Below are 12,500 nucleotides of genomic sequence, written 5' to 3'. Positions count from 1 at the left end.
CTAAGACGCCTCATCCGGTGGGCAAAGCGCGATCCTCGCTGTCAGGTTAAAAGGAAGCGGCTGCTGGTGACTGCACGTGTGTCGGAGGAAGCATGTGCTAGTCTACGGCTCTCCCCAGATTGACAAGAGGGTGAGAGCAACGGAAAGCAGGGGGGAAGTGCGCTAGTACAATCGGGGACCAAATTTGAGGAAAAATCCGGACGGGAAAAAAAGAAAACTTCTGATTCAAAATATTTGCCCCGCCCCCATTTCTTATCTTCCTTTTCTATTTGTCCACACTTTGAATTCCTGGCAATATGACTCCTCCCCCGCCTGCCCTCCCCATCACTTTGACCTACAAGCTGTAGACCTTTGGATGCTTTCTCTCCATAGAGTATCAGAGCACACCTGAGCTGATGTTTGCAGATAAAAGAGCATTTTAATGTCAGCCAACATTGTCACTTAGCCACCAGGGCCACGCAAGGTGACAGAGATGAAACGGGGGCAGCAAAGTGACGCGGAACCTAATAGCTGCTCTGGCCAGCAGCCAAAAGTGACGGGACAGAAATAGTGGTCGGTGTCAGGACATCAAAGCATCCTGCAGGTGCAACCTATTTATTCATGAGTTGATACGACTCTTATCGTTTCACTGTGGCCTCTGCAGGGAGACCTTTTACACTCAGTGTTGTCTGGCAGTTGTGTGATGATAGTATAGCAGCCCTAAAGATATGTCAGTGGCGTTTATCTTACAGTAAACTACTGCGTGTGCTTCAAACTATCAATGCTTTATAGTCAAAGGCTGCTGTTTGAAAATGGGAAAGATAGTTTAATTGATTTTTACGTTGGCCCTTTCCCCCCCCTATTTCTCTCCTAACCTTTCCCTGTCCTAAAACACCATCTCAACAGCATCGATAACTCAGATGGAAGCAAATCTGTACTTTCTTTTCTATTTATTTGCACTATTCGTCTCCAACCTGCACGTTTCAGTGTTTGATTGTGACTATAGACCCTTCTCACGGGGGCCATTTTGTGTCGAAAAGGCAGGGTAAACAAACACAGGTGCAAGCAAAACACTAATGAGGGTTTCAAACTTCCACGATTGTAATTTGGAAACCCTCATTAGTGTTTTTGTTTGCACCTGTGTTTACCCTGCCTTTTCGACACAAAATGGCCCCTGTGAAAAGGGTCTATTGTGTGACTATTGCATAGCGCCCTCTCTGGCTTACAGTGCAATGGCATGTTGTACCTGTCGTTGGTTATTGATGTTTATTTGGCTTCAGCAGCTCCACCCCTCTCTCCAGCTCTGTCCTGCTCCCTGTTGGCTGGTTAGCGGTACAGCGGGCTCTCTTGTAAGCGTGCTTTATAAAACCCACGTGTCTATAGTATATCACCCGCTCTCCACTCATAAAGCCTTCGCCCAATAAAGCATCCTCCATATCTCGTCTCTTGTAACTGTCAACACTTCAAATGGATATTGTCCTCCTGCCTGCCTGCCTCCTCCCGCTGAACTCAACCTCGCAGCAGATAGTCCAGCGATGTGTGTGTGTGTGTGTGTCTGTGTGTGTGCGTGCGTGTGTGTGTGTGTGAACGTCTGTAGCGCACGGCTTGGGCTGACAAGCCGCGGCAGCTCTTGATATCCCCCCGGTGGCGACACGCGGCGCTGAGAAGCTGTCGGTGCCGCTCAACCCACTGGCTGCATATAGGAACTCTCCCTCATTACGAGCTGCCCGTGTTTATAGATAAGTGTCCATGCTATCTCTTATCCTGTGTGTGTCTGTGTGTGCAAGAGAGAGACAGAGAGGGCGCTAGAGAGCACACTACTTGGTGGCGTTACAGAGGTGGGAAACATAATTCATTGTAACTTTGCAGAGATGCTGGCTTTCTCTAAACATGTTTTTGCCCTGATTTATCCAGCGTCGGTCGACTGAGCAGCGCACGTGTTCTTTTTCCCCACAATGCACTGCTTCACAGCCGTTCAGCCCACACGTGGATCCATCTGGAAGTGGCTGTAAGTCTGTATATCAACACTGCTCTGCACTGTTTGCCGCTTCGCAGCTCCACCGGAGCGGTTTGGGGTCAAGTGGTTTGACCGACGCTTTCTAAAGCGAGTGGACAGTGGTTCCCTCTTCACTTTTCCCTCCACACAGATCTTCTCAGGGATTCAAACCAGCGACCCCCTCTGGCTGCAAACTACAGCTCCGCCCCTTTAGCCTAGCCTAGCCTAGCCCTGCCCCAGAATGAGAGCGCTTGTAAGTACGCACAAATCCCACCTTTTTCCAGTAACGAGCATCATCACTGTGATACTGTGATGAAGTCATGAGGTGCCCGGCTAACATGAACAGTCTGAGCTCACCAACTGACTTCAAGCCTCTGCATCGTTTCCAGCAAGCTGCTCGCTCACCTCAGTAAACCACCACATGACTCTCTCATTCCCCTCAAGCTAATATGACTCAAGCTACGTCAATAAATACCCATGATGCCTTTCTGTCTCTGCATGCCAGCCACAAGCCACGCCCACAGTCTAGTCTGACTCACAGCAACTTTACACTTTCGTTTTATTTATTTATTTATCTATGTATTTCTTTCTTTATTTATGTATTTCTTTATTTGACCACATGCTCTTCTCCAGAGTGGTTTTGTTATGGAAAATTCAAATGAAATGCCTTGTTGATTCACCAATAAATGAGTTGCTCGTTTGTAATGAATATAGATTTGTTTATTCCAATTCTCAAAAACTCTGCAGAGTGTCACAACCTCCAAACTGTTGTGCCCCGAACATAAACATGACATCTCAGTTATACTCAGCCACCCCCCTGGCACAGATGAGGTGGCCGGTTCAATCCCACGGGATATTTCCCATGAAGACAAAATAAAAGCCTTGTTCTTACAACAAACTGAAACAGAATCCTCTCTACACCAGGAAGACAAAATAACACGTTATCCACTGTTCTCCAGCTGGGTTCCCCTCCTAAACATAACAAACTGCTTCCCAGCCCATAAAGTTAAATAGCTTAAATTTATCCATGCATGTTAATTAGCTCATAATTAAACAGAGTCTACATTATTCAACAATCTATCAATAAGCAGTCAATCAATTATTTTACCCTCACAGTTTCTACTTCTGAATCCCGAGCTGCTGGACAGTCTTTTCTCCGCCATCCATTGGCCACACCCACATCCTGTTCCTCGCACACCCACATCCTGTTCTTCACACACCCACATCCTGTTCTTCACACACCCACATCCTGTTCTTCACACACCCACATCCTGTTCCTCTCACACCCACATCCTGTTCCTCACACACCCACATCCTGTTCCTCACACACCCACATCCTGTTCCTCTCACACCCACATCCTGTTCTTCACACACCCACATCCTGTTCTTCACACACCCACATCCTGTTCCTCTCACACCCACATCCTGTTCCTCACACACCCACATCCTGTTCCTCACACACCCACATCCTGTTCCTCTCACACCCACATCCTGTTCTTCACACACCCACATCCTGTTCCTCACACACCCACATCCTGTTCCTCACACACCCACATCCTGTTCCTCTCACACCCACATCCTGTTCTTCACACACCCACATCCTGTTCCTCACACACCCACATCCTGTTCCTCACACACCTACATCCTGTTCCTCACACACCCACATCCTGTTCCTCACACACCTACATCCTGTTCCTCACACACCTACATCCTGTTCCTCACTCACCCACATCCTGTTCCTCACTCACCTACATCCTGTTCCTCACTCACCCACATCCTGTTCCTCTCACACCCACATCCTGTTCCTCACACACCTACATCCTGTTCCTCTCACACCTACATCCTGTTCCTCACACACCCACATCCTGTTCCTCACACACCTACATCCTGTTCCTCACACACCTACATCCTGTTCCTCACACACCCACATCCTGTTCCTCTCACACCTACATCCTGTTCCTCACTCACCTACATCCTGTTCCTCACACACCTACATCCTGTTCCTCACACACCTACATCCTGTTCCTCTCACACCCACATCCTGTTCCTCACACACCTACATCCTGTTCCTCACACACCTACATCCTGTTCCTCACACACCTACATCCTGTTCCTCTCACACCCACATCCTGTTCCTCACACACCTACATCCTGTTCCTCACACACCTACATCCTGTTCCTCACACACCTACATCCTGTTCCTCACACACCTACATCCTGTTCCTCTCACACCCACATCCTGTTCCTCACACACCTACATCCTGTTCCTCACACACCTACATCCTGTTCCTCACACACCTACATCCTGTTCCTCTCACACACCTACATCCTGTTCCTCACTCACCCACATCCTGTTCCTCACTCACCTACATCCTGTTCCTCACTCACCCACATCCTGTTCCTCTCACACCCACATCCTGTTCCTCACACACCTACATCCTGTTCCTCTCACACCTACATCCTGTTCCTCACACACCCACATCCTGTTCCTCACACACCTACATCCTGTTCCTCACACACCTACATCCTGTTCCTCACACACCCACATCCTGTTCCTCTCACACCTACATCCTGTTCCTCACTCACCTACATCCTGTTCCTCACACACCTACATCCTGTTCCTCACACACCTACATCCTGTTCCTCTCACACCCACATCCTGTTCCTCACACACCTACATCCTGTTCCTCACACACCTACATCCTGTTCCTCTCACACCTACATCCTGTTCCTCACACACCCACATCCTGTTCCTCTCACACCTACATCCTGTTCCTCACACACCCACATCCTGTTCCTCTCACACCTACATCCTGTTCCTCACACACCCACATCCTGTTCCTCTCACACCCACATCCTGTTCCTCACACACCCACATCCTGTTCCTCTCACACCTACATCCTGTTCCTCACACACCCACATCCTGTTCCTCTCACACCTACATCCTGTTCCTCACACACCCACATCCTGTTCCTCTCACACCCACATCCTGTTCCTCACACACCTACATCCTGTTCCTCACACACCCACATCCTGTTCCTCACACACCTACATCCTGTTCCTCACACACCCACATCCTGTTCCTCTCACACCCACATCCTGTTCCTCACACACCCACATCCTGTTCCTCACACACCCACATCCTGTTCCTCTCACACCCACATCCTGTTCCTCACACACCCACATCCTGTTCCTCACACACCCACATCCTGTTCCTCACACACCCACATCCTGTTCCTCACACACCCACATCCTGTTCCTCTCACCCACATCCTGTTCCTCACACACCCACATCCTGTTCCTCTCACACCCACATCCTGTTCCTCACACACCCACATCCTGTTCCTCACTCACCCACATCCTGTTCCTCTCACACCCACATCCTGTTCCTCACACACCCACATCCTGTTCCTCTCACACCCACATCCTGTTCCTCGTATCATTCTCAGTTCCGCTATTTGCCGCTCAACAGCAAACACACCATGATGATATGTGATACTTTATATTGATCCCCATAAGGAAATTCTCTTCTCGCCGTCTCCCCCTCCCCACAGGGAGGTCAGTGCAGGCTCCTCCCCCTCCCCACAGGGAGGTCAGTGCAGGCTCCTCCCCCTCCCCACAGGGTGGTCAGTGCAGGCTCCTCCCCCTCCCCACAGGGCGGTCAGTGCAGTAGGGGTGGGAATCACCAGATGCCCACGATACTAAAACGATACTTGAGTCACGATACGATAGTTTTGCGATATTGCGATATGCTAGTATTGCGATATATTGAATATTGCGATATTTCGATATTGTCTAACTCCTTGTCCTACCTTTTCCTCGACCTCACCGGAAGTAAAACATGCACTGCAGTGTTTTTTTGTTTTGTTTTTGCCCAAAATGTAGGCTACATTATTAAGCTTCTCTGGACTCAATACGCCACTGCAGGCGCGGACTGCAACATCGGGCGATTCGGGCAGATGCCCGGTGGCCTGGCATGGCATGGCCTGCAATTTTATTTTATTTTTTTTAATATATCGATACTTGGCATCCAAATATCGATACAATATTGTCAGGCAAAATATCGCGATACTATGGTGTATCCATTTTCCCCCCCACCCCTACAGTGCAGGGTCCGCTGGCTCCCTCTGCCCACAGGGCGGTCAGTGCAGGGTCCTCCCCCTCCCCACAGGGAGGTCAGTGCAGGCTCCTCCCCCTCCCCACAGGGTGGTCAGTGCAGGCTCGGGTCCGCTACAGAGCCGGCAGATATACACAGCCTTGCTCAAAGGCACTTCAGCAGGACAGATGCTTGCTTGACATGGTGTTCGTTTGTGATTCTTGTTGTCCTGACTACAGCCCAACAATATAAAAAAAAGTATATGCAATTTCCAAATTGCAGATAATAGCTGCAATTAATGGCTTAGGAGAGAGAGGTGTGGTGTCCAAAATGGACTAATAAAGAAGACGTTTTAGAGCTGTGGGTAATCTTTGGTCGATGAATCTTGGTAGAATATGGGTGAAAATCTTTCGACACACTCAAACTCGGTAAATCTTGCCACACTGACATCTATGTTTTGAAAGAAAGCACTTTTCTTTAAACAAATTTCAAGTTCTAAAAAATGTATGAGAAAAACTTGTGATGACTTGAAGAGTACCGTAGTTTAAATCGCAATTGTGATATTCTGTCAAATGATTTAATTCCCCCCTCGTTCTAAATATCGTTCGGCACTTGTCCTGCCACACACAGATCTCTCCAGATCTTGAAGACGCACTGTAAGAGGGCAAATACAAACTGAACCAAAGTGAGGAGAGCGGTTTGTCCACGATGCGCTACGAGCTCTGTCAGTAAGGTCAATAGTAGTATAGCACTGTGCTGTAATCACCATCTCGTCTTCCTACTCCATCGTCTCATACTGACATGTAAGTAGTCTCCTCATCCACGCATCCACCACGCCACTGCTCATCTGTGTCACGTGTTTTGTGCTGACGGAGCGCTCCATCCCCTCCCCTCCTCCTCCTCCTCCTCCACCTCCACCCAGGACTTTGTTCTGCTAAAGACTCCCAAATCCTCTCCCGGCGTTCCTGTCCTGTCCTGCCTCGTCTCCTCTGAAGCCTAATCGATGCGGCGCCGTGTTAGATTGGAAATTCGAGGCTGTGTCTACAAGAATGTATTGATCGCTCTCTCTCTCTCTCTCCCTGTTCCCTGTTCCCTCCTTCTCTTCCACCCAAAGCTCTTCCGTTCAGGCCCGGGGATCAAAAGGCTTTCTCCTTCAGCGCTCCGCTCCGCTCCGAGGTGTCCGGTTCTCTCGTTTGGAGAGAAGGGACACAGCCTGGGGGATTTATGTTTGCACTGACCTTGTCTCATCTCTGTACACTGGATTGTTTTTTTGGGGCCGGACAGTAAGTGGATAATGTGAAACGCTTGGGGCGGACAGTAAGTGGATAATGTGAAACGCTTGGGGCGGACAGTAAGTGGATAATGTGAAACGCTGCAGAGATGATAGGAAATAGATTAACATGATGTCACGAATCTGGCTTGTTGAAAACGGTGAGCTTCTCAGGGAGCTCAGAGGTGTTTCCACGTTCAGCAGACGATTGTGGAAACAGCCTTCTAGTGTCAAAACTCTGCAGACGTCATTCTGCTCCGTGAAGCTCAGACTGTAGGAACAAGAAGAACAACTGATTTTTTACTTACTCTTTAAGAAAAAATAAAATTATCGTTCCAGCTTCTTAAATATGAATATTTTCTGGTTTCTAAACTGATTATTTCTGGGGTGTGGACTGTTGGTCAGGACAAAAGAAAACATTTGGGGATGTCATCTTGGACTTTTGGGAAACGTTAACGACATTTTATAGACCAAACAACCAATCGATTAGTCAAGAAAATTAGGTACTGGACAGATTAATCGATAACGAAAATAATAGACTACATGCACAACTTCTTTACTTCCTGAAATTAGTACAGCTTCTTTATTTCCTGTCCTACACTATTGGATGAACTGATTAATCAGGTGTGCCTGATCATTGTTGTGACTGCAGCACACCTGACATTAATCACTTCATCCAATAGTGATGACAGGAAATAAAGAAGCTGTACTAATTTCAGGAAGTAGTGGAGTTGTGCATGTAGCCCATTGTTAGTTGCAGGCAGCCCTACCCCGCTCCAACCAGCCCTTTTCCAAATCTCCTTCCCTGGGCAGGTACAAGTCAGCTGGCCCTTCGTCACACACACAGTTATGAAAATGACTGCCCCCTGGCTGCGGGAGCGTGAACAGCAGCCGCCACATCATCAGGTTGCCAGTCCAGTCGCTAGCCGGCTCACCATGGGCCAAGAAAATCATTTAGTTAGAGGTGACCACATTTGAGTCCCCGTGAGGAGGCCTCTGATTGGATGTGAAGTGGAGGGGTGATTCATCATAGTTAATCAACATGGCTGACAGCTCGAACCAGCGGGAGGGGGCGTGTGCCAGGGCTGCCCCCCCCCCCCTGCCTGTCCCCCCCCCCCCCTCCCACCACTGCTCTTTCTGCATGCAAATATGGACAATTACCTTTCCACACACACACACACGCACACACACACACACACGCTCGCACGCACACACACACACACAGTCACTCTCACACACACACACACACACACACACACACAGATATCTACATAGGAACAAATGTGTGTGTGCAGTGACTGCAGTCAGTCAATTCTCACAGGCTGATTTGCGCGTGTGTGTGCACACACACACACACACACACACACACACGCACACACACACACACACACACAGTCAGTGTATCTGGTGTCATTCTAAATCAACACGTTTCAATTTTAGTTTTCTGGGAATTACAGTTATTCTTTCCATGAAATGTCTTGTTTGTTTTATGTAGGATCTGTAAAGTGTGAAAGAAAATCCTCTTTCACGCTGTGTAAAAATAAATGTAGGCTATTGTATTACACGGAGGGTAATAGGGTAGACAGATGCTGCTGTCTGGAGTATCAGAATAATGGACTTGCATATATATATATATATATATATATAGATATATACTGTATATATATATATATACACAGCAGAAATCACTTCTACACCTTGCCTTCTACACCTCCCTGCATAATGTTGTAGAAAACCTGCATAGGGAGGAGCTCTTTGCACTGGGCACCCACGATTTTTGTCTGGCAGTTTTTGAATCATCACAAAACTTAATTACTACCTAGTTAGTACAGCTCGGTAACTGTGTTTTCCCCGCTCGTGCCCTTTGAAGATCCAAATTGCTCGATCGCAATTGACTCCCTGTCTCCCCTCTGATCATCGCTGTCCACGCTGACTCACAATGCCACTGATGAAGGCAGACACAATCTGTGTCTCTCTAACGAGCAAACCTTTCTCTCTCCAGAGAAGAAGAGATTCAGCCCTTTTCTTGTCGCTACGCTAGCTCTCGTTTCCTCTCCGTCTCTTTCTGCTTTTGATCACAGAGTCAAAGCATCCCTGAAAACAAGCAAACACAATGCCCCTAAAAAGATAGTACACACACACATCGTAGCATGAGCATCGTAGCGTAGCATCCAGCTGAGCCTTTGCTCTGTTGCCGGTTCTTTCTGTCGGAGATGTTAAATGAGGGCATTGATACATAGAAATTTGCATGCGTTTGATCCACAACCTCTTCCTCTCTAACTAGAAAATCTATAACTGTGTGTTGCCCCCAATTTGCCAGGCAGATGTAGATGCTTCTATTCTGGGCTTGTTTGGAGGATGTTGAGGCGATAGCGTGACGGCTCCATCGATCTGGTTCTAGTCTCTTCACGCACACGTGGAGTCCACCAGACAGCTAGGAGAGCATCTTTGACCAAGCCGCTGGTCAGCGGATAATCTATATCAACAACACCATCCATCCACATTCACATTCAGCAACACACTAATGAGGGTTTCCAACTTCCAATCAAGGAAGTTTGAAACCCTCATTGGTGTTTTGCTTGCACCCGTGTTTACCCTGCTTTTTCGACACAAAATGGCCCCCGTGAGAAGGGTCTATTCCCGCTACTATGGAGCGAATATGAACACTGCATTTGCATTTAGAGTGTTTTTGCCCCAGAAAAGTAAACACTGATTATTATCGTATTGATGTTCAAAGACACTAAAGATGCCAACTGTGGAGCCCATAGTCCTAGTTAGCAGGTACAGAGCAGAGAGCATGGTCCTAGTTAGCAGGTACAGAGCAGAGAGCATGGTCCTAGTTAGCAGGTACAGAGCAGAGAGCGTGGTCCTAGTTAGCAGGTACAGAGCAGAGAGCGTGGTCCTAGTTAGCAGGTACAGAGCAGAGAGCATGGTCCTAGTTAGCAGGTACAGAGCAAAGAGCATGGTCCTAGTTAAACAAACAAGAACTATACTCCCTCAGCCATGATGGCAGGTATCACCTCCCCTCTCCTTATGTGTGGCATATGTGCGGCTCTGTGGCATCCTGAACCAGTCTAACACTGTCTTCTTCTAACTCAATAGACCCTTCTCACAGGGGCCATTTTGTGCCAAAAAGGCAGGGTAAACACAGGTGCAAGCAAAACACGGATGAGGGTTTCCAACTTCCATGATTGGAATTTGGAAACCCTCATTAGTGTTTTGCTTGCACCTGTGTTTATTCTGCCTTTTTGACACAAAATGGCCCCCATGAAAAGGGTCAATAATCACTACAAACCCTGCTCCTGTATGCCCCGCCCCCTGCCTTTACCTTAGCCTACCTGGCAAACGCCCACAACATAACTCTTCTTGCCTATCAGCTGAATGACCCGAATGCTCTCTTCCTGTTTCCAGTTTGACCTTTCACCCCCCATTAAACCCTTGACCTCCCTGTGACCTTTGTGAACCTTCACCCCCCCTGATGGCCGTTGGTGGTCCTGAACGAAGCGCGTCTCTTGCAGAGGGAGGGGAACCTCGGAGCGGCTCTGCGACGTCGGCTCCAGGCAGGGGGGGCGTCACCCAGGGCAGCAGGGTATCCCGGGGCAGAGAGCCTGTTTTGGGCAGAGGGAGTCCCTCCTCCACCCAACTTCAGGACTCCCGTAGAAACAGGAGGGCTCATCCCAATTGGGCCGTACTGGGTAACGAAAGAAGGAGTGTGTGTGTGTGTGTGTGTGTGTGTGTGTGTGTGTGTGTGTGTGTGTGTGTGTGTGTGTGTGTCAGAAACGCAGTGAGATACGAGTGGGATGTGTTGAAATTCCATGTGTTCATTTGGTCGATATGATTCACAGACATGACACTCTAGACTCAGTGCCATGTTGTGTCTGTGTAGTTGAACTTGCCAATTGGATCATAGATACAGTCGCTCTGTGTGGAAACACTTTGGGGGACATGGGGGGGAAACGGCAGGAAGGAGGTGTTGAGACAGCCCCACCACGCAGGAAAGAGGTGTTGAGACAGCCCCCCCCACACAGGAAGGAGGTGTTGAGACAGCCCCCCCCACGCAGGAAGGAGGTGTTGAGACAGCCCCCCCCACGCAGGAAGGAGGTGTTGAGACAGCCCCCCCACGCAGGAAGGAGGTGTTGAGACAGCCCCCCCACGCAGGAAGGAGGTGTTGAGACAGCCCCCCCCACGCAGGAAGGAGGTGTTGAGACAGCCCCCCCACACAGGAAGGAGGTGTTGAGACAGCCCCCCCACACAGGAAGGAGGTGTTGAGACAGCCCCCCACACAGGAAGGAGGTGTTGAGACAGCCCCCCCACACAGGAAGGAGGTGTTGAGACAGCCCCCCACACAGGAAGGAGGTGTTGAGACAGCCCCCCCACACAGGAAGGAGGTGTTGAGACAGCCCCCCCACACAGGAAGGAGGTGTTGAGACAGCCCCCCCACACAGGAAGGAGGTGTTGAGACAGACAGCCCCCCCACGCAGGAAGGAGGTGTTGAGACAGCCCCCCACACAGGAAGGAGGTGTTGAGACAGACAGCCCCCCACACAGGAAGGAGGTGTTGAGACAGCCCCCCACACAGGAAGGAGGTGTTGAGACAGCCCCCCCACACAGGAAGGAGGTGTTGAGACAGCCCCCCACACAGGAAGGAGGTGTTGAGACAGCCCCCCACACAGGAAGGAGGTGTTGAGACAGCCCCCCCACACAGGAAGGAGGTGTTGAGACAGCCCCCCCACACAGGAAGGAGGTGTTGAGACAGCCCCCCACACAGGAAGGAGGTGTTGAGACAGCCCCCCACACAGGAAGGAGGTGTTGAGACAGCCCCCCACACAGGAAGGAGGTGTTGAGACAGCCCCCCACGCAGGAAGGAGGTGTTGAGACAGCCCCCCACACAGGAAGGAGGTGTTGAGACAGCCCCCCACACAGGAAGGAGGTGTTGAGACAGCCCCCCCACACAGGAAGGAGGTGTTGAGACAGCCCCCCCACACAGGAAGGAGGTGTTGAGACAGCCCCCCACACAGGAAGGAGGTGTTGAGACAGCCCCCCACACAGGAAGGAGGTGTTGAGACAGCCCCCCACACAGGAAGGAGGTGTTGAGACAGCCCCCCACACAGGAAGGAGGTGTTGAGACAGCCCCCCACACAGGAAGGAGGTGTTGAGACA

The 12,500-nt window shown here is 49.7% G+C and overlaps 1 protein-coding gene across 1 annotated transcript in view; it reads left to right on the top strand.

The window, feature by feature from the left end:
• gfra1a (gdnf family receptor alpha 1a) overlaps window positions 1–12,500 on the top strand; it is a gene marked incomplete at both ends in the record, with an annotated part of 128,764 nt that overhangs the window by 10,240 nt on the left and 106,024 nt on the right. Inside the window, one exon of the mRNA XM_083658371.1 lies at window positions 10,860–11,036. Within this exon, the coding sequence (XP_083514497.1) occupies window positions 10,860–11,036 (177 nt within the window). The remainder of the gene's footprint in view (window positions 1–10,859; window positions 11,037–12,500) is intronic.

The sequence above is a fragment of the Poromitra crassiceps genome, assembly GCF_964638095.1.
Source record: "Poromitra crassiceps genome assembly, chromosome: 22".
Classification (NCBI taxonomy): domain Eukaryota; kingdom Metazoa; phylum Chordata; class Actinopteri; order Beryciformes; family Melamphaidae; genus Poromitra; species Poromitra crassiceps.
This window is presented reverse-complemented; position numbering and strand designations above follow the sequence as displayed.